This window comes from Adiantum capillus-veneris, chromosome 26 (assembly GCF_014529385.1).
Source record: "Adiantum capillus-veneris isolate H3 chromosome 26, ASM1452938v2, whole genome shotgun sequence".
Taxonomy (NCBI): domain Eukaryota; kingdom Viridiplantae; phylum Streptophyta; class Polypodiopsida; order Polypodiales; family Pteridaceae; genus Adiantum; species Adiantum capillus-veneris.
In genome coordinates, this window is record NC_140956.1 from 32,073,557 (window position 1) to 32,100,086 (window position 26,530).

The 26,530-nt window shown below is 46.5% G+C and overlaps 1 protein-coding gene and 1 pseudogene across 2 annotated transcripts in view; both read right to left on the reverse strand.

Annotated features, from left to right (window-relative positions):
* Positions 1-232: 232 nt before the first annotated feature.
* The window catches only part of PFC1 (Ribosomal RNA adenine dimethylase family protein), an 81,205-nt gene continuing 54,907 nt past the window's right edge, over positions 233-26,530 (reverse strand). Inside the window, exon 10 of one of the 2 annotated variants that reach the window (XM_086500979.1) lies at positions 233-821. In XM_086500979.1, the coding sequence (XP_086357105.1) occupies positions 735-821 (87 nt within the window). In that variant the 3' untranslated portion in view covers positions 233-734. Of the gene's footprint in view, positions 822-907; positions 1,417-26,530 lie in introns of those variants that run through there. The other variant, XM_086500978.1, reaches the window with a different exon arrangement.
* On the reverse strand, positions 1,426-12,753 carry LOC147423215 (uncharacterized; annotated as a pseudogene).

A 26,530-nucleotide genomic window follows, 5' to 3' on the forward strand; every position in this document is an offset into this window, starting at 1 on the left:
GTATTAAGCATATTTTGTAACTGTGAGGGTTAGATTCAAAGGTGGATGCTAAGCATAACCCTGATGTGGATGCTAACCATGAATCTCCATTTGGGAGGCTCACGGAGACCACCTGATATATGTGCCTGTCAAGTGGGTTAAGATGAAAGATATTATTAATTTCAAAGAAAATATTTCATTTACAACGGAATATCACTGAAGTAACTTCACCAAAAATAAATGAAATCATAGATTGAATGGAAATAAGTGTCATTATCATTGAAAAATTTGCAGGATTATAATACTACCCCTTGAATGCTCGCATTTTGACATAAAGTGAACACCCCCAGTCAGGAGACCCCAAGTTCAACCCTGAGAACTGAATATTAATGACAGCAATGGTGTGCACAATGTGCCAGGTCTAAGCTGGCATGAGAAAATAGAGCAACAAATAGTGCCAGCCCCACTTCCATTAGGAAGTGCATCATTCTCTGATGATCGAGCTCTTTAAGAAGGTAAATATAACTCTAATTTTTCACCCACTCAGTTACTTGTGTAAGATGCTTAACAAAAAATACATTGAGCAGCATCTATAAATGACCATTGTAGTCTGCAAATGTATACATCTCAAGTGATAGCATGCTGAGGTTTGCAAGCCTTATAATTTGAAGCTCCCATGTGCTTGGCAAGAGCTCTTGACAACTCGTTGACGAATGGTAAAAGCATGCTCTCATCCACACGTTTTGTCTAAAGAATTATGGACATCGGGCAAAACTAGAACACTCCCGCATTATGTTCACTTGCCTTGCTTGATTCAATCCCTCTAGAGAGCAAAAATTGCCCTGCACAATATGCTTCCACACAAATTGAATTTTTTGAATGATAGATGAACAGAAAAAGAGTAGTGAGATAAGATTGACAGAGTAGATTGGCATAACAACCCTTCTGATTATGACTACATATAAATTACAAGCAACCCATGTTTTATTATCATACACAGCATAGAATTTCTGCTCTGCAATATCTTGGGAATGGCCTGGCAACCATGTTTCACCAATGCCTACACTTGTTGCCTTGCTTTGCATTACAGAAGCGGCAGTTCTCACTATTCGTTTCTTCTAAATCACTAGGTTCTCAACGAACGTCACCGGAGCCCATAATTACACGTCTTCATATAAAAGGTTTCTGCTCAGATGCTTCGCTTTAAGCATAGCACACCAGAGAGTTGCATTTGAATACCCAAGTCCAGGCACACTGCCCAGCCAATGAACATCAAGGCTCTTACCAACTTGATTGATTATATGATAACGGACTCCACACACAGGCATGAGATTTGAGTGCTCAATTTGCAACCTTGCCACCGGATTTTCCACAGCTCGTATCTAACACATTATACAAAGCTACGAATTGATCCAGTGTTAGTTCATCTGGCCTTGCCTGCAACCAGAGAGAATGTTCAGACTTTCTGCTACCTCCTTGGCGATTACAACTTCCTAGTCAAGCAAAATATGATTTTGAATGTGGTGTTAAACAAACATGTAACACAAGATTTCCAACTCAATCGATAAACCCTCAGTTGCGTAAGATCCCAAGTTCCACTTACATCCTTCTGAACAGAGCTTTCCCATTCAAAGCATTGTACAACACCCTCTTACGATTTCTGTCTCTTTTTCTTGTAATGCTTGTTTTTACTTTCACAGAGGTCAAAGCATTCAGCTTCTAATGCTTTGCCACTAACAAAAAACAAAAGGAAAAGAGGGAGGGAGGGTGGTGGTGATGTAACAGACTTGGACACACCAAGTCGGGAATCTGACACGACACAAGAGAAATCAGTAGAAAACACTTCACAAACTTAATCACAACTTAAGAGATTTTGACACGGCCCGGCGTAGTTCCGTGCCCAGAGGTATTGGCCAAGGTGGAACCAAACATAAAATACTGTACGTATTCGGTACGTAAGGTACGCAGTCCTGTATGGATTGAGGTTTAAGGTACGTAAAAATACGCACTATTGGTAAAAAACCATTAAAAATTAGAAAAAACATTTGAAATTTCACAAAAGAAGCCTACAAATATATAAACTATCAATCTATATGGCTAAATGAAAAGGCCTACCTTCATTAAACATCAATCAAGTGACCTACCATGGTCCATGATACGAACATGGGACACAATACCAGATTTTAGTAATAGTATGATACACTCAATACCATAAACTTAAAAGCAACATAGCATTGTAAGGTAAGAGACAATGTACATCAATGATCATACAATAGTGAAGATCCAAAGATTGACTAATGATGATCAAAATACTGCAAATACAAAACTCAACAATATAATCATCCGGGCATGAAAATGACATATCAACCATGACCAATGAGAATGACATATCAATCATGACCAATGTCTGATGCCAACTACAAAAGCTCATAAACCAGCAAGGTGCAAATGCCAAAAGTTAAAACTAATACATAGCATGAATAATACTCGAAAAAACCCAACGGAGTCCTCAGTCAAGAAACTCAAGTCTCTCTCTCTCCCAAGACAACTAGCCTAGAACACATCATCGGATGAAGATGAGCTCTCTGCAGATGAGAGAATGTCTCCATGTGTCTAAGACATTGCCCTCATCGTCGTACTCTGGCTCCACAACCATAGACACCTATGGCTGCTTTGCAACATCCTCAAGATCCTCCTCCTCTGTAGTGTGAATGAGACGAACAACCTCATTTGCACGGCCTCGTGCTTTGCGGACAGGAAGCTTTCCTTTGCGAATGCTCTCACGTCGTGCAATATCTGGATCTAGAACTCGATCTAGGAGTGGAATGCTGTATGCCCGTGCTCGCAATCTGGTCACACGCCGATCCACACTCTCCAACTCTCTATGAAGGAGTCGAAGAATCTCCTCCTGCTCATCTCTCGTTTGCTACTCAATGTTCTCTATAGTGGGATCACGCACCATCTTAACCTGTGTGGGATCTACCTGCTCATAGAAAAAACCGAACGTACGTTACAAAGAGTTCGATCATATCATCATAGAGTAAAATCGACGAGTTAACAAAACCACATATTTAATATTACCTGCTTTGGTGTCCCCAAAGCATGATAGGCTCGCACAAACTTCATGTTGGCTCTACAGTAAACCAACCTCTCTAGTTGTGCAGTGCTTAGTCTATTGCGTATTTTGGTGCGGATCAATGAGTAGGCACTCCAGTTGCGCTCACAAGCACCCGCAGAGCAATCCTTCAATTGGGAAATTACAATGATTTAGGCAGCAAAAGTGGCAATGGTTTAGGTTTAGTATTTACCTGCGAAAGTAGGCATAATGCAAGATCTGTAAGCTTTGGAAGACCCTGTCTCCCATAGATCTGTCACCAAGTCAAAGGAAACTTGGTGGCCTCCTGTCTCAGTGCCACTGGCCGCACAAAGGAAGGGCCTAAGCTGTTGATGAAGCTCGTCATCTCAGCATCAATCTCCAGTTGTGTGTCCTCGTCATACCTCAACGAGATGTATGAATCGCGCAGTGCAAGCAAATCTCTATCATGGAATAGTTCTAGCTTTTTGTAGAGAGGATAGAGACATGCAGCCATTCCATGTATAGGACGGCTCATGAACGTCCACTGACTCTCCACAATAGCCAGTATGTCGTCTCGTCTGCACACAGACATAAAAAAAGAAACATCTCAGTGTAGCAGCTCCGAGCTACCTTAAAAAAACAATTGCCAACAATTGTCAATGATGCAATCAAGGAAACATACTGCTGCTGAGACAAAGGACACTCTGCAATGTGGCTCTTCATCTGCAAGAACAAATGGTAAACCAGCCCCAATGTGGACCCCTCCATATCCGTGACACGCAACAACACATGAACAGGCTGCAAAGCCACTGTGAGAGACTGCACCTCTGTCCAAAAGCTCTCATCAAGAACATGCCTCTGGATGTACTTAGTGTTCTCCTGTTGGGAATTGTGCATGTCTCTCCATTTGGGATCCACCACTGTTTGCATCAGGGAATCCCTCAGCTTGAAGAGCCTATGAAGCACCAAATACATATAGGCAAACTTGGTTTTTGAAGGCCGTACCATATCCAACTGGCTCTGGCTCCTGAAGATGGCAAGTGCTTGTGCTTCTTGCGAAAGAAAGTGGTGATCTTTGTTGCATCAGACACAATAGGCAGCACCCAAGGGAGTTTCCCTATCCCCTCCATGAGTAAATCAAGGCAATGTGCAGCACAAGGGGTCCAAACTATGGATGGAAACTCTGTTGAAATCAAGTCACCAATTGCTTTGCAATTTGATGCATTATCAGTGACAACATGTACCACATTCTCTGCGCCAACGTCTTTAATGGCCTGCCAAATGTGCGTGTAAATGAACTGACCTGTGATATGTTCCCCTGCCTTCCCTGCATCCACGGCTCGCAAAAAATAAGTGCCAAGGCAAGATGACACAAGAATGTTGATGATGTGTCGTCGACGTATGTCACTCCAACCATCTGAAATGATTGTGCACCCAAATTGTTTCCATCCTGCCTTCACTGGAACCAAAGCCCTATCAATCAAAGCCTTATGCTCATCAAGCATTGTCGTGCGCATTTTCTTGTACTCTAAGCCAGTCCATGTATCTGTGGGACCAACCTAAGCAATAGCCTTCACCATCCTTTTCCATTGGTCAGTCCTCAATACATTGAAGGAGATGTTGCACTCAATAAGAGTGCGAGCAATCTCCATCTCCGCCACCTTTTGTCGCTCCTTGATCCAAGATTGAGTATGCACATGCAAGGGCAAGGTGGTCTGCGACATCCTCAACATCTTGCATGACACGAGCCCTCTTCCTGCTAGACTGAGCCTGTGCACTAGGTTCACTACTTCCCACCGTTTGATCTTGAGTGTCCGTGTCCCCAAGGTCTCCGAGAAGGGCATCATGAAGAGCGTCTTGAGTAGATTGTTTTCCCCTACCTTTGTTTCCTCCTGCCATTGCTGGGAATTTTTCTGCAATCAGCTGATCTTTTACAGCAGGAGGCACCTTCTTGCATGCTCCACAATTGGCTGTACATCCTATTCCCGTCAAGTGCCTCACGACACGAGTGACCGTGCTCGTCTTCTGCACCCCACAGTACTTGCATTGCCAACGTCGTGTACCTGATCCGGATTGCCATGGAGTCTTCACAATCTCGATGACATTGGTGTGAACGTTCAAAAGGGGGTTAGCTTCGCGAGGAATGGTGTTTTCTTCGCAAGGAAGGCGCTCACAGACCTGCTCTGTACCTGCTCTGCAACTTTTACAGAAACGCACAACTCTGTGTAGTGAATACAGAGAGTTTTGCCCAAAAACTAAAGTGCTACCCTATCGTACCATCGGACGCCTTACGCGCTGCCAAAAAAAAAAAAAGCACCGTACGGATGCAATCTGTACGGAACGGATCCATATTGTACGGACGTACCGTACGGATAGCATCCATACATACGTACGGTACAACCTTGATATTGGCCCCAAATTCTGGCGCCCCTTTCGGTATTTATTTTTATATTAATGCTTGAACAAAGTTACAGAGTCGGAGGGTCCTCTCTACTCGGGTGATCGTCCGTAATTTGAGACAAGAGGCCCTCTTTGTACAATTTCAAAGGCCCCATGGACTCTCAAAAACAGTACATGAAAAGCTTCAAACTCAAAATCTCTAGGCCCAAGAGCTACCAACACAAAACGCGGAAGTCCTACGCTGCCACGTCAGCACTGTCAATGAATTTTGGGGATTTCCATACCCTTGTCCACGTCAGCATGTCGACGCAATTCTCGGACGTCCGTACAGTTGTCCACGTCATCAATTATTTTTAATTTCTTGTGTCCCTTGGGCCATGTCACTATAGGTTGGAACAACTTTTAAAAGTTGGTTTTCTCCATCTACTAGGATAGTGCCACGTCATCACTTTGTGACATATCCCCCTCTTGAAAGAATTGTAATCGCCCTCGATTATGCCTGCAAAAACAGACATAAGCCATATATCAGTTCAGTAGACACCGACTCTAAGTACAGACGCATTAGAGGACACAAATCTAGCACTTGCACAAAGACGACAGTCACTAAAAATTCACATCACATTCAAATCATATCACATAAAAATTCATCCAATTCTAGGACCATGATTCCTAGCAACGTGTTTAGCAATCGCATCTAGATCCACACCAGACCCGAATTAACTGATTCTTATTGCCATCATGTCCATAGAATCTCAAGACTGAAATGTTGCAGTCATTTCTTCTTTCAAATCTGCACTCAAACATAATCGAATGAGAGAGCACACATAATTCAGATCCATTTTCGAGAATCTCTATTTCTAAGTTCTTCATTCATAAAGTCATACAACAAAATACTGTCAGCACATCAGTATTCCTAAAATCCAAAGGAAAATCCGTGACTTTATTCCATCTGGGTAATCTGTGACAAAGGAGCGGAGTAACTCCCCTCTTGTGCAATCCCGTCTACACCAGATTCAACCATGTTGATCTGTGGGATCTCTCGGAATAGACGCGGCTAGACCGAAAGCCTCAAGGTAAAATTCTTCGTTCATAAAGTCATACAGCAGAATACTGTCAGCATATCAGTATCACTGAAATCCGAAGGAAAATCAGTGACTTTATTCCATCTGGGTAATCTGTGACAAAGGAGCGGAGTAACTCTCCTCTTGTGCAGTCCCGTCTGCACCAGATTCAACCTTGTTGATCTGTGAGATTTCTCGAAATAGACGCAGCTAGACCGAAAGCCTCAAGGTAAAGTTCCAATATCTGAGGAGTATCTGCTAGGTCCTCCTCCTCCATCCACTTCGCATCTACTACCGGATAGTTCTTGAATTTCACTAAGAACTTTACCTTTCACTTTCTTTTCCTTGTGAGCCAGTATCTATTCTGGAACGAGTATCTCCTCGCTCTCTTCTACTTCAGGTTGCTCCTCAGGCTCCCTATCGACTAGAATTTCACCCTTGAAGGGTTTCAATAGACTCACATGAAAAGCATTGTGAATCTTCCAAGTATCTGGCAACTTCAGTCTGAAGGATACATCATTTATCTTCTCTTGAATCTCGAAAGGGCCATAATATCTCATACTAAGATTTGGAAAAAGACTCTCAATTCCCTTGCGTTTCCTCAGGCGTGCCTTCTTGAATCGTAAGAGCACCAAATCATCCTCCTTCAACAGCAAGTCGCGTCTATGTTTATCCGCTGCCTTCTTATGCCGTACTTGAGACTTCTCAAGAACCTAGCGAACCTTGACAAAAGCAGTGTCCAAATCCCTCGTGTATTGATGTGCTTCAAATATCTTACCTTTGGTGCTTAGAAATGGAGGAGCCTTCTTAGCACCTTCGATTACTTCAAATGGCGCCTTCCCTGTCAATGAGTGAACCATGTTGTTGTAGGAAAATTCCACCAAGGGCAAGTACTTTTCCCATTGAGTCTTTTGATCCGAAATGTAAGACTTCAATAAATCCAAAACCACTAAATTTGCTATTTCAGACTGCCCATCTGTCTGTGGGTGGAATGAGGACAAGAATTGCAACCGCATGCCAATGTTCTCCCATATTGCCATGTAACCGAAAAATCTGTGAGAGAAATAGTCGCCACATGATCAAGCTTAACTGTATTCTTTACCGGAATGAAGTGAGCCTGCTTGCTAAATCTGTCAATGATTGTCCAAATGCCATTGTGTCCACTTTGGGTCTTGGGAAGATTAAAAATGAAATCCATAGCAATGCTTTCTAGGGCCAGTAGGGAATAGGTAAAGGCTGCAGAAGTCCTGGCGACTTATGTCTGTCGAACTTGACCTTTTGTGTCATGTGTGCACTTCACTTGCGCTACGTGGACATGCTTTTGCTACAGTCTAGCATGAGTCTTAACTTAGGACCTAGCCTAGAACCTTTGTGAGCCTCTAGCAAGAAGTTTCATGCCCAGGTCGGTCATAGTTGCATACCCTCTCTTGCACAAGACAGCATTTCAGCATGTAGGCAATTTACCGCGTGTGAACCGCCTCTTGTGAAATTATTATTAAGTGAATTTTCAGCCTATTTTCAGCATGGTCGTGGGGCTGGTTTCTAGCCTGCTCGACCTAGATTTCAGCACCTATATAGGCAGCCCATTGGGCGCTCAGAACCTCAGAGGAGACAGCAGAAGGCAGACAGCGTTTTCAGCCTCATCTCACCTAGCGTTTCTAGCCCAGATCAGCCAGCGTTCCTTAGACTCTCCATCAGCGTTTTCAGCCCTTGATGGTCAGCATTTTTCAGCCAAGACAGCCAGCGTTTCCAGCTTCAAGCACTAGTAGAACTTCAGCCTAGCCTCGTCGTGGTTGCAGATCCCTAGCCATCAACATCGCTAGCCGATTCCGACATTCTGCCATAGCGTCGTTGTCGACATCGTCGTCGTCAACACAGTAGTACCCCTCATGCCTTGGTTCGGCATAAGGATCCACAGAACCCATCAAGAACCTCGTCGTCAACATCATCGTCGTCGAGATAGATCCACAGAACCTCGTCATCGACATCATCATCGTCGACATAGACCCATCAGTACCTCGTTGTCGACATAGACCACCTCGTCGTCGGCATAGATCCACAGAACCTCGTCGTCGACATTGACCCATCAGTACCTCGTCGTCAACATAGAACCCATCAGTACCTCGTCCTTGACATCATTGTCGTCGACATAGACTCCAGCAGTACATCGTCGTCGTCGTCGCCGTCATCGTCATCAAAATAGAACCCATCAATATCTCGTCATCGACATCATTGTCGTCAACATAGAACCTCTCGGTACCTCAGTATCACTACCTCAGTACCCAACAGTATCTTCAGTACCCCAGTACCAGTGCCCAGCATCAATAGCATCAGTCCATTATCATCATTATCTCAGCATTTAGCATCATTGTATGATGCATTGTGCAAGAATAAAGAAAGTACTTGCTCTATCAACAGAGCAAGGGGACCCTTGAGGGTTTGGGACCCGACAATTGGTATCGTCTCTTTTCTCTCTCTCTTGTGTCTCTCTCTTTCATTCAATTCGATTCAGTTCTTTCAAGTGAAGTAAAGTGCCCCTAGTGTTTGTGCGGAGTACTAGATCCGAGCTAAATCCTTGAACACTTCCGCTGCACCTGACATTAGTATAAGAGCTCTGTGTATGCTTTGGCTTCACGAACTCAAGGGAAGTACCAAAGAACGTAAAGAACCCAAGAAGAACCAAGAACCCAAGCAGAGCAAAGAACCATCAAGAACCCAAGCAAAGCCAAGAACCATCAAGAAACCTCTCCTAGTTTTTTTTCCCCGAAAGAATCTTCGAGTCCCGATCATGGACTTATTAGCTCCCATCTTCATTGCCATGTCTTTGAAGGAAGATCGACATTGGATACACGATAACCCAGATCTTGAATACCAAGATCTAATTGCCTCTTATGCGGATATGGAAGGAGTTGGAGACAAGATCCCTCACCCTCTTCTACATTTGCATCCACTTCCGTCGACAAGAAACACTTGGAAATACCTCCGAGCACCCTTACCTTTCAGCTTCACCAGCAACGTTTTCACGACACGACTATTCAAGTGGTAGTACTTGCTCGCAAGGCAGTGTCAGCATCAAGGCTAGTATTGTGTAACAGTAGTAAGGCTACCTAGTAACACGTGTGGTCGGTTTTTACATCGCCGCCCATCTATATCCGCAATATCCACCCGTTTGGAGGAATCTTCATTGATTATGCATCCACAAGCATCAAAAGTACATAAAGAATCCCAAGATAGAAGTTCAACAGTTGTGCCTCACCTTTGCGCACTTCACTTGCGCTACGTGGACATGCTTCTGCTATAGTCTAGCATGAGTCTTAGCTTAGGACCTAGCTTGGCACCTTTGTGAGCCTCTAGAAGGACGTGCTTGCCCAAGCCAGTCATAGTTGCATACCCTCTCTTGCACAGGACAGCATTTCAATATGTAGGCAATTTAGCGCGTGTGAACCGTGTCACAAGGCTGTGGTAACCACTAACCTTAGTTGTTGGTTTCTTTCCCTTGATTTTTATTTAATTTTTGGGACCCTCTTTTTGAAGTCACAAATGGCCGAACATAGTGTGGCAAGTGTGAAACAGCTAACGGCCGAGAGTTTCAGCCGCAATCGAGAAGGGCAAGTCGCCATGCGATGGGCGGGCCAGTCAGCACTAGAATCCGAGCAGTAAAAGGGTGTCTAGGCTCAGTTCAGAGTCATTTAGGCCCCTTGCTACACTTTCTAAATCGGTGGGTACTAGGAAATTAACTCAAAAGAGGCAAAGTGAACACTTGGTGGCTCCAGAGAAATTTGCCAATCCAGCATGAAGAGGGGGCGCCCAATTTGAGAGGAGAGGCTGATTTTGCTTCATAAGTGACTACAAGTGTGTGTGAGTAGTGGGTGCAGGTGATCACAGCTTTAATGGAAAGCTTGCCTTCTCCCTTGTCTTATGTGGCACGATGATTCGACTCTCGTGCACCTCTCTCTCCTTTTGAATACAGAATCGTAATGCCCCACTAGAGGCTTTCCACCTATATGTACAACTGTGTGGGTTCATGTGCATATGCCGAGGCAAGAGCCTCTTGTCCAAGTACTCGATTAGCTAATTGCTAATCCCCCGCAAGTACAAGTGAATTCGGAGAGATTTCACATGAGAAATCTTGTCCGATTCAAAGGGCAAGTAGCCCTACAGGTGCGGGAATACAAGGGCTTGCTACGGATGCGACCGGCACGCAAAACAAAGCCCGAAACAATGAATTACAGCCTGCTGTGTATTTTTGCACGTCTAGGGTTTTGACCCTAATTGATCTCTAATACCCCCAGGAGCTTCGGGGAAGTGATGGGATCATTGTCAAGTGATCTGGTGCATTTTCAAGGCAGAAAACAGAGAGTTCAGCGTGCTGCAGATTTTTGCCAGGTTTGGGAAAGTGTCTGTATGCGCCAGGAAAGTCACCTTTGGCATGGGGATTTTGTCTGTGAAGCCTCCTACTACGGTTATGCTACCAAAATCGGGCTAGAATAAGCCGTTTTCAGCCCGGCAAAAGCGGGACAGCTCGTAGGAACTTGTAGGTTTTCTCCCAAATTTTATAAGAATAAAGAAATACCAAAAGCAGCGCCACTCTTTGGGGCCTACACGGTGTCATTGTCTGCTAGTTGCAAGGCCGTGGTTGGTTTGAAGTGTTAATTCTAGTCACAGGTTTATTCGTGAAGTTCCTCTGTGTCGTAAAGTTCAAGTAAAGTTTTTCAAGTAAAGAATCGGGTGAAAGCTAAAGTCTACCGCTCTACAAGCCCGTTTCAAACCGCTTCTTGTGGCATTATTATTAAGTGAATTTTCAGCCTATTTTCAGCATGGTCTTGTGGCTGATTTATAGCCGGCTCGGTCCAAATTTCAGCACCTATATAGGCAGACCATTGGACGCTAGGAACGGCAGAGGAGGCAGGAAGGCAGCCAGCGTTTTCAGCCTCATCTCACCTGGCGTTTCCAGCCCAGATCAGCCAACGTTCCTCGGACTCTCCATCAGCGTTTTTAGCTCTTGATGGTCAGCGTTTTTCAGCCAAGACAGCCAGCGTTTCCAACTTGAAGCGCCAGCAGAACTTCAGCCTAGCCTCGTTGTGGTTGCAGATCCCTAGCCATCGACATCGCTAGCCGATTCCGGCATTCAGCCGTAGCGTCGTCGTCGACACAGTACCCCAGCACCTAGTACCCCTTGTGCCTTGGCTCGGCATAAGGATCCACAGAACCCATCAAGAACCTCGTCGTCGACATCATTGTCGTCGACATAGACTCCATCAGTACCTCGTCGTCGACATAGATCCACAGAACCTCGTCTCGACATAGACCCATCAGTACCTCGTCATCGACATAGACCCCATCAGTACCTCGTCGTCAACATCATCGTTGTCGACATAGACTCCACCAGTACCTCGTCGTCAACATAGATCCACAGAACCTCCTCATCAACATAGACCCATCAATACCTCGTCGTCGACATAGACCCCATCAGTACCTCTTCCTCGACATCCTTGTCGTCGACATAGACTCCAACAATACCTCGTCGTCATCGACATAGAACCCATCAATACCTCGTCGTCGACATAGAACCTCTCAATACCTCCGTACCCAACAGTATCTTTAGTACCCCAATACCCAATATCAATACCAATACCCAGCATCAGTAGCATTAGTACCCATTAGCATCAGCATGTAGCATCATTGTATGAGCATTGTGCAAGAATAAATAAAGTACCTTCTCTGGCAGCAGAGCAAGGGGGCCCTTGAGTGTTTGGGACCCGACATTCGGTGTCGTCTCTTTTTTCTCTCTCTTTCATTCGGTTCAGTTCAGTTCTTTCAAGTGAAGTAAAGTGTCTAGAGTGTTTGTGCGGAGTACTAGATCCGAGCTAAATCCTTAAACACTTCCATTGCACCTGACATTTTGGCATACTAAGCAACTGCGAACAAACTCGTCCTCATCCTTTTTGAGCCTTGGCTAGTAAAAGTAACCCTCTACACCATTCAAGGTGGTATCTATGCCGCAATGGCCTGAAAAAGGTGGACAGTGGCACTCGGTCAAAACCTTTTCCCTCAAAGGCTGTGTAACACACAAGATTGTTTTGCGCATCAAATAGCCGACCCATATGGAATAGACTGCACTTGTCTCCCCACTCTCTCTCCGGTGAAAAATGTTTGCAAAGTCAAGATTTGTGGCGGACTGGTCTACCATATCCTCGAAGCTTCGATGATGTATTGCGGAAATAGCCACAACCAAGGGCTTCCCAGACAATGCATCTACCACTAAGTTCTTCTATCCCTGAACATGGACTATCTAGAAGTGAAATTGTGACAAGATGCTAGCCCACCGCATCTGGTTTTCCGAAAGCTGCTTTTCCGACAAGTAGCGTAAATTCTGATGGTCTATGAATACAGTGAAGTCAGCTCCGAGTAGATAGTGTCGCCATTGCGTTAGAGCATGGATAACTGCCAACATCTCTTTCTCGTAAATCTGTGCAACCAATTCAAGACGTGAGAACGTCTTGCTCTTGTAAGCAATGACATGGCCTTCTTGCATCAGAACTGCTCCCAGACTGCAACCACAAGCATCACAATAAACTTTGAATGGCTTTTGCAAGTCCGGCAAGGCCAACATTGGTCCCGTTGTTAGCTTTTCCTTGAAAGTTTGAAAGGTTGTAATCTCTTTTGGTCCCCAAGTAAAAGGAGCTCCTTTTCGAGTCAAAATATATAAGGGAGAAGCAATCTCTGCAAATTTCCGAATGAACCACCGATAATGAGAGGTTAGAGCACAAGCCCAGAAAACTTCGAACTTCATGAACCTTTTTCAAATCAAGACAATCACGAATGGTCTCTACCTTGGCCGAGTCCATCTTTACTCCTACTGAGACGATGTGTCCCAAAAAGTGTATCTCTAGCAAGAAAAACTAGCTCTTTTTCGCATTGATAACCAGGAGACTTCGACACGGCCCAGCATAGTTCCGTGCCCAAAGATATTGGCTCCAAAGGCTGGCGCCCCTTTCGGTATTTATTATTATATTAATGCTTGAGCAAAGTTACAGAGCCACTGAAGAACGAAGCTGACTTGCAGATCTTGGCCGAGGGGCCTAAACCCTAAGTGAAGAAGCAGAAGTAGAAGATGTACGGATTTTCGTAATTAATGCTTGCGTGTTGACGTCGCAAATTGTACGGATTTCCGGATTTCGCGTTGGATTGTTGACGTGGCAAACTGCACGGATTTCCACGTTTCACGTTGAGAGTGATGATGTAGCAGCCTATACGGATTTCCGTGATTTACGCTAGACAGTTTTTCAACGCCAGCTTTTAGGACAGTTGCTTTGGAGTTAAAATACTTTTCATGTAAATTGCTTTTGGGCCTGGGGCCTTTAAATATGAGGCTAGGGCTCATTCTTTGGCATGCTTTTGGACGAAGGTGCAGAGGATGGAATACCGGCTTTTACTCTGTTGTTGAAATATAAAGAAATCCCGAAAGGGGCGCCAAGGTTAGGGCCAATACTCTCTAGGGTGGCATTCCGCCACTCCGTGTCGCGTGTGCTCTCTTTCAATTTCAGTTGTTATTGAAGTGCTAAAAGTCTGTTCAGTGTGTTCTTTTCTATTGGCACGTGGTGACCTGTACGGATTTCCGTGATTTACGTTGGGCAGTTTTTCAGCGCCAGCTTTTGGGCCAGTTGCTTTTGAGTTTGAATACTTTTCATGTAAACTGCTTTTGGGCCTGGGGCCTTTAAATATGAGGCTAGGGCTCATTCTCTGGCATGCTTCTGGACAAAGGTGCAGAGGATGGAGTACCGGCCTATACTCAGTTGTTGAAATATAAAGAAATACCGAAATGTTGGAATTAGGGTTGCAGGAAAACACACACAGCTTGGAGAAGACAAAGGAGGCTCAAGGCACACAACAGAGAGTGTATTACTTAGTGTGCAATGTAAAGATATAGCCCTAGAGTGATGGGTGTATATACAATGCACGGGGGGAAAACCTCCTAAAGAAGGAAAAAATGCCCCGGCGGTCCTAGTGTGTTCACACACATCACTACCACATGTATATGGTAACAAATCCCCCCTGGGAGTGATGCGGTGAACGAGGGCTGACACGAAGAGTAAAAGGAAGTGCCGTGCCCTGAGGACACGATCAGTCCACAAAGGGGAGCAAACCCAAAGCTTTGCGAAAAGCTTCGAACTTCTCACGAGACAATGCCTTTGTGAAAAGATCTGCAATCGGGCCAATGTCGAATCAATTGTGAACTGTGAACTGTTTTGAAGTGGTTATTTGTGATGTCGCGGTAGATTCTTGACTTGGAATGTCCAAGTCTGTTACAGTGGTATCAAAGCACAGCCGATTTCTCTTCTACGGGAAATCCGATCCCTAAATTTTTTCCGCGGCACCTATGGCTTCAGGCAAAGATCAGTCACCTCCCTCTGCATCCGAAGATGCGGGAAGGGATCACAACAAAGATTCAGGCAAGGAGTGCGGCCCGCCTCGGCCTACTCGGACGGAGCGTCGAGAGATGGAGCGTCAACGATTGATCGGCGACGCAACAAAGATGATGCTCAATTTTGCGCAAGATCCAAAAATGGCAAAATATATGAGCAAGACCTCTTTGGAGGAGGTGCACACGCAGTGGCAAAAGACCACAGAACCACCCTGAAAACCCGCTCTCAAGAAACTTCCTACTCCCAAGAAGTATACAGAGAAAGAATTAGAAGAGGTGGTTGATGCACGAATTGCTCAGCTTTTTGACGCGCACAACAAAGCTACAAAGCACGACAAAAAGCAGAAGAAAGGCGCTGACTTCCTGGGTTATTTGGGTCGTCGGTCTACTTTTGAAAAGGCCAGAAAGCAAAAGAAGCGTGTTCGATTTGAAGGAGTACCCAGTTCTTCTTCTTCTTCTTCTTCTTCTTCTTCTTCTTCTTCTTCTTCTAGCTCATCTGACTCGAGCGAAGAAGACACAAAAGGCAAAAACGAAGCAAAAACCAAAGCTTCGAAAAGGGTAAGAAGAAGGCAAAGAACTCTAAATCTCGCCCCGTGATTGACAATTCTAATGAGGACTCGTCGAAAGACAGTTCGGACTCTGATGACAGCAACTTTTATGCAAAGAAGAAGAATTTTTACAAGGCCAACCAGTATGACTTTCTGGAAGACAAAAGCAAAAAAGTCCGAGAGTTTAAGGAAGGTGGACAGTCAATTAAATTTGACACGTTTTCTGGTTTTAGAGATGCTTCGAAGGCTTTGTCTTTTGTACAGCAGTTTGACATTGCTTTCGCGGGAGGGCGTTACTCAGAGCACTCTAAGATTCGGAGAGCTGCCTCTTACTTGAAGGGGAATGCTCGAACTTGGTGGTCCACACTTCTATTAAGCAAGACAGCACGAGTTAAATGGCTAAAATTCAAGAGGCTTTTTATTTCTTCTTTGCTGACTCGAGAGTATGAACGCGATATACGAACTGCTTGGAACCATCTTCAGATGACCGAGAAGGACACAGTGGACGCTTATTGCGAGAGATTCTGGAGCTCTTGTTCAACACCCAAATCAACCATAAGGCGTCTGAGCCATACACACTCAACCATAGCTATGAAGACTGCCCTGTACTCAGCCTCACAACTAGAAGTGGCCACAGTAGGTTGCTTCTTGCTAAACCATGAAATACATGAACTGCCAAGCATGAAACAAAAACAACTTGTGGACACTCACGTGTCATAACAACCAGCCCAATCTGAGCATGTAAATCTGGCGGGAATATAAAGTCCATGTGTCATTTTCTATAAGTGCATCATATTCTGATTGCATGGCAACCATCCAATTTTTTGAATTTTGTGCTTCATCAAAAGATAGAGGTTCCTCTATATCACATAAGCTAGACACAACCAAAGCATAACAATATGATGCATAAGAGGCATGGTGAGAACCTGAATGAGTAGGACTAGACAAAGGTGCATCCAATTTACTGTCACGCAAAGTGTGCACCGGCCATTTTGGCATACCTCTAGCCTGCTCATTTTCAACCCTTTCGTCATGAAGTACATCATGTACATCTGCATCAGTAATAGGCTGATCTGTAACATTTTTCAAAAACCCCATAGGCTGTACATTTGCCTCATTTGAATTTACATTCGAACTTCCACCACTGAAAAGAGGCAATAAACTGTCATAAATGTCTTGTGAGCTTACATTACTATCTCTAGTACATGACAGCAAAGGCTGAACAGAATCTTCCACAAACACTATCTCATGAGACCAAAATACTCTTTGTTTGTGGATGGTACAACCTATAACCTTTGCTTTCAGCACTATAACCAACAAAAATACATTTGGCAACCTTATCATCCAATTTTCTGCACTGCGCTTGTGGCACTAAACCATAAACCAAACAACTAAAAACACACATGTTCTCAATAGATGGCTTTCTATCATGCCATGCTTCATATGAGTCATAGACTACAACGCTTTTGTAGGATACCTGTTGAGTACATAGTGGCACACATGACAGCCAAAACGAATGTGGTAAAGCTGGACTCTTGACCATACATCGTGCCATTTCCGTAAGAGACCTGTTTTTCCTCTCAGCAACACCATTTTGCTGAGGCTATACACTTGGTGTTTTATCCCACAACTAGCCAGAAATGCATTAAATTCATGAGACATATACTCCCCCGCTCGATCGGAACGGAGGGTGCCCATAGTACATTTTGAGACATTTTCAATCATAGCAAGAAATTGCTTGGACTTAGCTTTCAACGGATATACCCATGCATGCCTGGAGTAGTCATCAATGAAAGTCACGAAGTACAAGTAATTTCCCAAGGACGGAGTTTGCATATGCCCACAAATATCACTATGCACAAGCTGCAATCTGCATGTAGCACGAACTGACCCATCCTTTGGAAACTTAGCACGTTGCATTTTACCCAAAATACAGCCTTCACAAACATGTTTGACAGGTGCTTCAAGAGGCGGCAAAGAAGCAACCATATTAGATTTTTGCAAACACAGCAAACTGGAAAAATTCAGCTCCCCAAAACGTGCATGCCACAGTTTTGCATCTGAAACAGCCCTTGAATCTGCAACTGCATTTGCAAAATTTTGTCCACACTTGTCATACAAAGTGAGCTTATACAACCCACGACACAAAAGGCCAGATGCAACAATTTCATCATCAAAACTAAGATCATGAACTATATATATGTCATCCACAAATTTGACTATGAGACCAAGTCTAGCAAGTGCAGATACAGACAAAAGGTTCTTTTTTATCCCACGTACATACAATGCATCAACAAGTGTGAAAGAACTGCCATTTGCAACAATAAGCACAATCTTTCAAACTCCTTGAACAGGATAAGAGGCATTGTTGGCACAAATCACCATATTCCCATGAGGGACAGACTCAATAGAGGTAAACAAATCACGATGTGAGGTAATATGCTTTGTAGCACCACTGTCAAAATACCACATGTGAATCTGCAACAACTGACATACGTGCATCATGGACAATAGGATCATAAGTGCACTCTGCACTAAATGTCCATTCTGCATCAACATCAGCATCACAATCTCCTTTCACAGAAGACTCTACAATCGCTGCACTTGTATTGGACCCTGTAGTGGATCCAACCTCTTTCTTCTTAGCCTCTTTTGCCTTCAATTTCGGACACTGCTTGGTCAAGTGATCATTAGCTTTACAATAATGGCAACGCATCTTCTTTTTGCCCTTATCACCAGAATTGCCATACAAAGTGCTGCCAACAGAAGCATTCGGAACAAAAAAATTGCCACTCGCAACAGAACCATAAGAAGTGGTTACATTGTTGTTCCCACCTTTTCTTTGGGCTGCAATAAAAGCCTGTTCAACTGCACGCTACCTAGTCCTGTTTTTTCTGGAAAGTGACTCTTGCAACAGCAATGTGCATAGATACCAATTGTTGGAATTAGGGTTGCAAGAAAACACACACAGCTTGGAGAAGACAAAGGAAGCTCAAGGCACACAACAGAGAGTGTATTACTTAGTGTGCAATGGAAAGATAGATAGCCCTAGAGTGATGGGCGTATATACAATGCACACGGGGAAAAAACCTCCTAAACGGGAAAAAAATGCCTCGGCAGTCCTAGTGTGTTCACACACATCACTACCACATGTATATGGTAACACGAAAGGGGCGCCAAGGTTTCGGACCCATAATCTCTGGGGTGGAATTCCGTCACTCCGTGTCGATTGTGCTCTCTCTCTTTCAGTTTCAGTTGTTATTGACGTGCTAAAAGTCTATTCAATGTGTTCTTTTCTATTGGCATGTGGTGTCCATCTTGTGACATAAATGGTTTAAAACAAGCAAGTATTCTTTCACAAGGATCATTGACTTAAGATTCATTCTAATGTTGTCTTATTCAGTGCTTGTGCAGCTTGCCAGCGTTTTGGGGATCTATAGTGTTTTCTTTCACCTAGCATTTTCTTTCTCTAAAGTTTTTTGGCAGCATTTCTCTCTGTAACCAATGATCTCTGTCCACTCTCTCTATAGCCTCATGTGTAGGTGTTGGCTGCCCCATGCCCATGTGGTGGGCTGCCATAGTTCGGAGGCTGGTTCGGTGGAGTTTCGTCACAGTAGATCCAAGTTCCGGTGGCTACCTGAGACCTAGAGGAGGTTTGGTAGCAGTTGCAGAGTTGATTGCTATCTGATTCACCTTTTCCTCTAAAACGGTATCAAAGACAAGGCGTGCTCTCAAGTCAAATCAGTGGTCTGTGCAAGTTTGTCGTGCTGATTTTTCAGCAACAAAGAGGAGAGTATTGCTGGTTTCTGCTCTTTTTCACCCTCTTGGGGCTGATTTGGTGCAATTGTGGCTGATTTGATGCACCTTCTTCACCCCAACCTGTCCTAGCCTTTTCACATGCCCAAGTTTTCCTCAACCATGGAGTGGGGTGAAGAATTCGATCCAAAATGAAGAAGTACAAGAAGAGATTGCCAATGATGGAGCATCTCATGATGAGGAGTGGAGTGAATGGCAAGTACTATGCCATTTGGACAACAACTATGATGGTGGTCTTCGACTCATACGAGCTTAGAGGCTTTATATAGCAACTTGCAAAAGCCTAAGGATTCAGCGCAAGCGAAGGTTTGGGAGCTGGAAGCATGTCAATGGTCGAATTTGATCATTTATTATCCTCTACAATACACCATCTATCATCATTGATGAAGGACGCGAAGATGATGTGGAATCAACTTGCCTCTTTATATGATCTAGTGTCTCCAATGAAGCGGATTGCTTTGGAGGTGCAATTGCAAACCCTAGATGCCAAGCAAACTTCCATGAGGGACCATATCAACAATAAGAGCTCCAATAAGAGATACTTCATATGGGCAAGAGGATCAGTCCAAAGGACGGCCATTCAGCTTTTGGCTCAATTGCCTCCTTGTTATACCAACTTTTACTCTTTGCAGATTACGAGCGGCAGATTCAACACCATAACTTGGGAGGAAATCGTCCCAATGGTATTGGACCAAAAGGAGCAGTTCGATGCGCAGAAGAAGCCAAGCTCCGAAGCTTTGACCGATTCTTCCAACAACAACAACAACAACAACAACAAGGAGAAGAGTAAGAAGAAAAGTAACAACAACCACAAGAAGACGGATGCTAGAAAAGAGATTTTGATAGCTGTGCAGCATTGCAACAACTATAGAGATAAGGCCATCATTGAAATTTGGCGGAAGTGTCCAAAGCGAGCTAGGGAGGCTTCTACTTCTTCAGCTATAGTAAAGGGCCCATCCTTAGTTCATTTGGAGATGCTCCCTTCTCCAAGGACATCGGAGGTTGAGACAGCTCTTGTGGTTTGAGATCCTCAGAGTTGGATCCTAGATACTGGTGCTTCACGGCACATGACGCCATCGAAGGATTTCTTATCCAATATGCAACGACATTGTGGTTCCATTTTCATCGGCAACAAATCGGACATTGTTGCTCATAGAGAGGAGTTGATTCCAAGTGACACATGAGGTATGCACACCTCCAAGGTACTTTATTCTCCATCTTGGGTTTCAATCTCATTTCGGTGCATGAGTACGCGAGTGAGGCCCGAAGGTGGTCTTCACGAAGGATGCAGTGTCCATACGAGATCTAGACTCCAGCAAGGAGGTCAGAGGGGGCACGATGGAACAAGGTCTGTAAGTTATAGGTTCTCCTACAAGAGATCTTTAGCATTATCAGTTTGGCCATTTGAATGTTGATGCTCTTCGCCATGCTTTTCATGATCAAATTATAGAAGGCTTACCAGATGTTGGGAGCAAGCAAGGACAATGCACTTCGTGCATTCGTGGGAAGCAACATAGAGAGGCTATACCAAAGCACTCTACATGCTAAGCTACTACGGTTTTAGATTTGGTTCACACCAACCTTTGTAGACCTATAACCACCTACAATTTCTACTCTATATTGCGGCCCAAAAAAACTGCTAGAGATTGCCAGAAACAAAGGCGTAAGAAGGAAAAATTCTACTGACTTTGCTGCGGTCCCAGTGCTCACACTAGAGATGTGAGGGAAAATAGGGGCGGTTAATTAAAACCAAGCAATATGCCAAGAAAGGCCTCAATGAACCAATAGTATGGAGACGCTTGCACACTTTTATTGCATGTAGAGTAATGACACTATAACATGTCTACTGGTCTACTGCATACATGCACTACATGAAGAGGTTAAGGTGACTGTCCTGACAAGAAATGGCACAACCTTGGAAATACATTACCTTAAAATTTGAGGTTTCTATATTCTGCCAATACATAAGATTCCAGACTTGAGGTGGTTCAAGAGATTGAGGTTACAGGGAATAAACCCACCATTATAGAGTGTAACTAAGGCTATTAGGCGCTCGCTACTGCTGCTGCCCCCCTCCCTCGCTGCGCCATCGCTGACCCCCCCCCCCCCCCTGCTGCCCCTGCGCTGCCTCCACTCCCGCCTACCCCAGCGCGCTGCCCCCCCATTCCCGCCGCTCCTGTGCGCTGCCCCACAGCCACCCGCTGCCCCCCTCTTGGTATCGCGCTGCCCCGCGGGCCGCCTGCTGCCTGCCTGCGCCTTGCCATACTCCCCCCCCCCCCCCCATCCCGCTTGCGCTCCCACACAGTATCCAGCTGCTCCACACCCCCCCCCCCCCCCCCCCCCCCCCCCCTCTTTTTTTCCTGCATATTGGCTCGTCTGCACACCTTCTCCACCGCTCGTTCGTTTCGCCACAGCAGTAGACACGGATGGAGGCTCCAGCTCCACCCCAGAGGGACTCGCCCGAAGCCCCCTCGCCCGACCCCGCTGAGCCCACCATCCGACTTGCTCTTTCGCTGACAGAGCAAGCGAGCCTTGCCGCAGAGGTAGAGCGATTGTAGGCGACTTCTGTCATCTGCAAGATTCTCGGCACCCGACCTAGCAGAGGAGAGCTGCGTGACCTTCTCCAAGCCCGCCTTCTCGCAGAGGTGGGCAAGATCCTAGACGTGCAAATACTCGGACGAGGCTACTACCAGATCGATTTTGAGACCTCCGAGATGGCGTCCAAGGTCATCGCCATGAGTCCACTGACCATCCGAGCAGCACGTGCCCACTTTCGACAGTGGAGACATGGTTTCGACCATGCTTCGGATGTTCTAATAGAGGAGGCAAACATCCCCATCTCGGTCTGCTTTCCGGGTTTGCGGAGGGAGTACTTAACACTTCTATCCAAGATCGGTTCAGCCATTGGGACGGTCCTGGAGACACCTCGTACAGCAGCATCAGTAGCTGCCAAGGCAGCTGGCATTCCCTCAGTTCGAGTTTCGGTTAGAGACACTCACACGCTCCCGAAGGTTATTCTTTTGCCTCGGGTGAGTGGGGGTTGGTTTAGACAGAGTGTGGAGTATTCGGGCCTCCCGAACCAGTGCTTCATTTGTCGACAGACGGGCCATCTAGCGAAGGCCTGTCCACGGAGGAGGCCTCGACCTACACCACAGCCTCAGCCCTGGCAGGCCCCGCAGCCACAGACAGAGACACAGTGCACACATGCAGAGCCACCCTCCGAGCCGGGGGCTCCAAGGGAGGAGGGATGGCAGCAGGCCCGTGGTAGACGACGACAGGGGCCACAGCGTCAGCTTGGCACTCAAAGTGGCCCTCAGGCGCCTACTCAGCAGTAGTGGGTTCCCACGGGGAACCGCTTTGGTCCTCTTGAGTAGGAGGAGGTCCCTACTCCAGCCCCCACCCCAGCTTCACCCTCGACAGCCTCTCCCCCCCAGAGTTCCCCCCTTCTTCCTCATCCTCCCCCCGCCTTCTGCTCCCGCCGCCTCTTCACCTCGCCCCTCTACCTTTGTCGCCCCCTCCCGCCCCTCTTCTCCACCGCTTCCCCCAGCTCCTTCTCCCCCCCCTCATACTCCAGTTCCACAGTCGACCCAGGGGGCAGGGCCTTCTCCGGCGGCTAGGAGATCTCTTGGTAGCGCCTTTGCCACGAGTCGCCTAGCGAGAGAGGGTCAGCCTTTCTTACGGCCCCCTCTACAGGTACAGACATCTTCCATTGCAGCTATCCCTCATGGTCTGACGAGCATTGACATCCGGCACCGCTGGTACTTCTTCGACTACCGCTTCACTCGTTTTCTCGGCGATCCCTCAGCAGACCATGAGGCAGCCTGCTTCACGGTCCATGCTCTGTTCCTTGCCGCTAGGGGGACAGAGGCCTTGGACTCAGCAGTCGGTTTCTCCTTCCCCCTTTGCGGCAGGGCCCAGACAGAGTGGACTCTTGACTCAGTGTTGGGATGGTTGCATACACAGGTCCTAGAGTTCTCTCACCACATGGGAGAACTAGGAGTTACAGACATGCTACACACTTTGTGGCCGTTGGCCAAGTTTGCGGTGACACCCCCAGACTCAGCAGGATATAGGCACATTGTGGTTTACTTCTTTGCTGATACACAGTGTTTGCCATGCTATGTATGCATTCATGAGGACTCCTGGACAGAGGAGGTTGCTTTACGCACGGCTTGCTCTGCTTCGGCTTGGGCTAGGCACTCATTGCAGTCACGCCTATCTAGAGGACGCTCAGATGCGGATTACTCCCCATCCAAGCCGGCCTCGAAGATAGCCCGTCTAGCTGCTGCGGCAACATCTGTACTCTCGCTCCCCATGAGGATCGTCTCATGGAACGTGCAGCGACTAGGTGGGCCCCAATTTCAACGTCAGCGGGGCCGATTGCGTCAGGAGCTTCAGCGTTGCCTTGTGGGAGGAGAGATTGATCTCCTTATGCTTCAGGAGCACCATCTGTGTGAGAGCCGCATTCGGCGATGTGGTCAGCTTTTGCGTGGACGATATGATACTTTTTGGTCAGCTGCTTTTGGACCTGGAGGCATCCAGGGTGGGGTATGTATGACTATTGCGGACTCATTGCACCAGGCCATTGTGGACAGAGGGATTATTGTGCTAGGCAGGGCTCAGTGGATTACTATGCAGGTTCAAGGTGGCCTAGAGGGTTTCCTGAACATCTATGCGCCCAATGTGGCGAGTGCTCGTGCAGGGTTTTGGTCACAGATTGTTGAGTTTCTGCCGCAGGCAGATCATTGGTGCATACGGGGGACTTCAACATGTTGGAGGACCCTTCTGACAGGATTGGTGGCAGCCATGCTACTGTGCATGGAATCGAGTTGGCAGCTTGGGAGAGGTTTTGTATGACTCTGAGGGTCTCGGATACATGGCAGCACTCTGGTTTTGTGAGGCCCCCAGACAGTCTTGCCTTCTCTCGATCGGACCACAGAGTGGGAGGAGTGAATCTATTGCGGATAGATCGCTTCTACACTAGTGACCACTTCAGTAAATTGGGAGGGTCAGTGGGCATCCTGGCAGGGACCTCCTTCTCGAACCATGCACCAGTGATCCTCACAGTGGCAGACAGGCAGAGGACTGGGAGCACGATGCTTCACATCCCAGAGAGGGTCTTGATGGACTCGGCACTCAGAGAGAGGGTAGAGGCTCTCTGGACAGAGGGCATGGACAGGCAGGATTCTCTTGCTGACAGAGTGGCCTCAGGCCTAGCTCAGATTAGCCATTTTTTTCTTCACGAGTCTCTGGCTTGCCGGGCTGCAGCTAGAGAGGCGGAGCAGCGTCTCAAACGGGGCATTGCTTCATTACAGAGGATGCAGGAGTAGCATCCAGACAGTCCTTGGTTGGAGGAGCAGTTACAGCATGCTCGACAGGAGCTTGCTAGCACAGAGAAGAGGCGACATGAGTTTGCTTTCCACCGACAGGCATCTTAGTGGACTCAGGTGGGCGACAGAGTGACTGGTGCTTTCTTTGAGACAGTGGGACCTCGGCACTCGCATGCCAAGGTCAGTCAGTTGAGGAGGCCCGATGGGTCAGTTGCTTGTGAGCCCGAGGATATGCGTGCAGTTGCTACTGACTTCTACCATGAGTTACTGTCTGCAGAGCCCTAGTCAGAGCGGCAAGATGCATACAGGGAGCAAGTTTGGGCACAGATGCCTTGTCTTGTGACTGAGGAGATGCGTCAGAGGCTAGAGATGCCACTTCAGCTTGAGGAGCTGCACACGGCTCTTAGGGCCCTCCCCCGTGGTAGTTGTCCAGGTGAGGATGGGTTGACTCCTAGCTTTTTCTTGGAGTACTGGGACCTGCTTGGCCCAAATCTCTGTAGTGCTTTTCAGTACATTTTGTACACAGGAGTGATACCTGACAGCATGAGTGAGAGCCTGATCTACCTCATTCCCAAGGAGGGTGGCTCCTTGGATGAGATTCGACAATGGCGCCCCATCACCATTCTCAACTCAGCCTACAAAATTCTTGCCAAGGCTCTGAGTTTGAGGATTCAGCCACTTCTAGAGAGCCTTATACACGGGACCCAGACAGGTTTTGTCAAGGAACGCAGTATCCTTGACAACATCTTTACTTTTTGGGAGGCTTCTGCCCTGGCACGGCTCCGTGGTGAGGACCTCGTGATTCTTCTTCTCGATTTTGAGAAGGCATACGACAGAGTTGACTGGGACTTTCTAGAGGGCACTCTACGCAGGATGGGCTTCTCAGATGCTTGGATCAAAGGGGTGTCAGCCTTGTACAGACAGGCTCACAGTCAGGTACTTTTGGTAGGAGATAGAGGTGATCGCTTCATGCTTACATGCTCGGTCAGACAGGGCTGTCCTCTTGTCCCCTTCCTCTTTTTGTTCTATGCGGAGACGATGAGCAGGTTTTTGGTGTCACAGCAGGTTGGTCTACGGGGCTTAGTACTCCCTATTCGGGGAGATGAGCTACTGGACGCTGAGTTTGCCGACGACTCAGCCTTGTACTTAGATGGCCAGGAGGCCAACCTTCACAAATGTGAGCAGGCTTTGGAGACCTTCTGTTGTGCATTGGGCACACTGATCAACTAGAGAAATACAATGGCTTTCTCGGTTGGTAGTGCTCCTGTGCCAGATTGGATACAAGGAGAGGGTTTCAGGTGGATTCCCCCAGGGACTGCAGTTCGGTACTTGGGTTGTCAGGTTGGTTTGGACTTGTCTCCCGAGCAGCAGATTGCTCCCCTTCTCCTGTCTATCAAGAGAAAGTTGTTACATTGGAGCTCAGCACGACTTTCTCTGGCTGGCAGAGTAGTAGTTGCCAACCAGGTGTTGTTGGTGACTATGTGGTACATCACTTCTTGCTAGATCTTCTCGAGTTCTTGTATCAGCCAGTTAGAGAGGCTGATCAGGAACTTCCTTTGGTCAGGACGTGACACTAAGATAGCCCGAGCCAAGGTGGCTTGGCAGGTCATCACGCTTCCTTGTTCTCAGGGAGGGCTTGGGATCATTGATCCAGCACAGCAGAGCAAAGCCCTTCTAGGGAAGTTCATCGTCAGAGGACTTCTTCCAGGTGAGGAGCCCTGAAAGGAGTTCTTGCTACAGCGGCTTCGTGCCAGGGTGCCTCAGTCAAGAGGCCCTTGGCAACCTTCGACCAGATGGATCTTTACAGAGATGCGCAGAGTTGGTTTGAGCAGGAGACTGGAGGACCGCTTCGCTGTGAGTTTGCTTCGATCTTGGGAGTTCTTACGGCGTGGCCT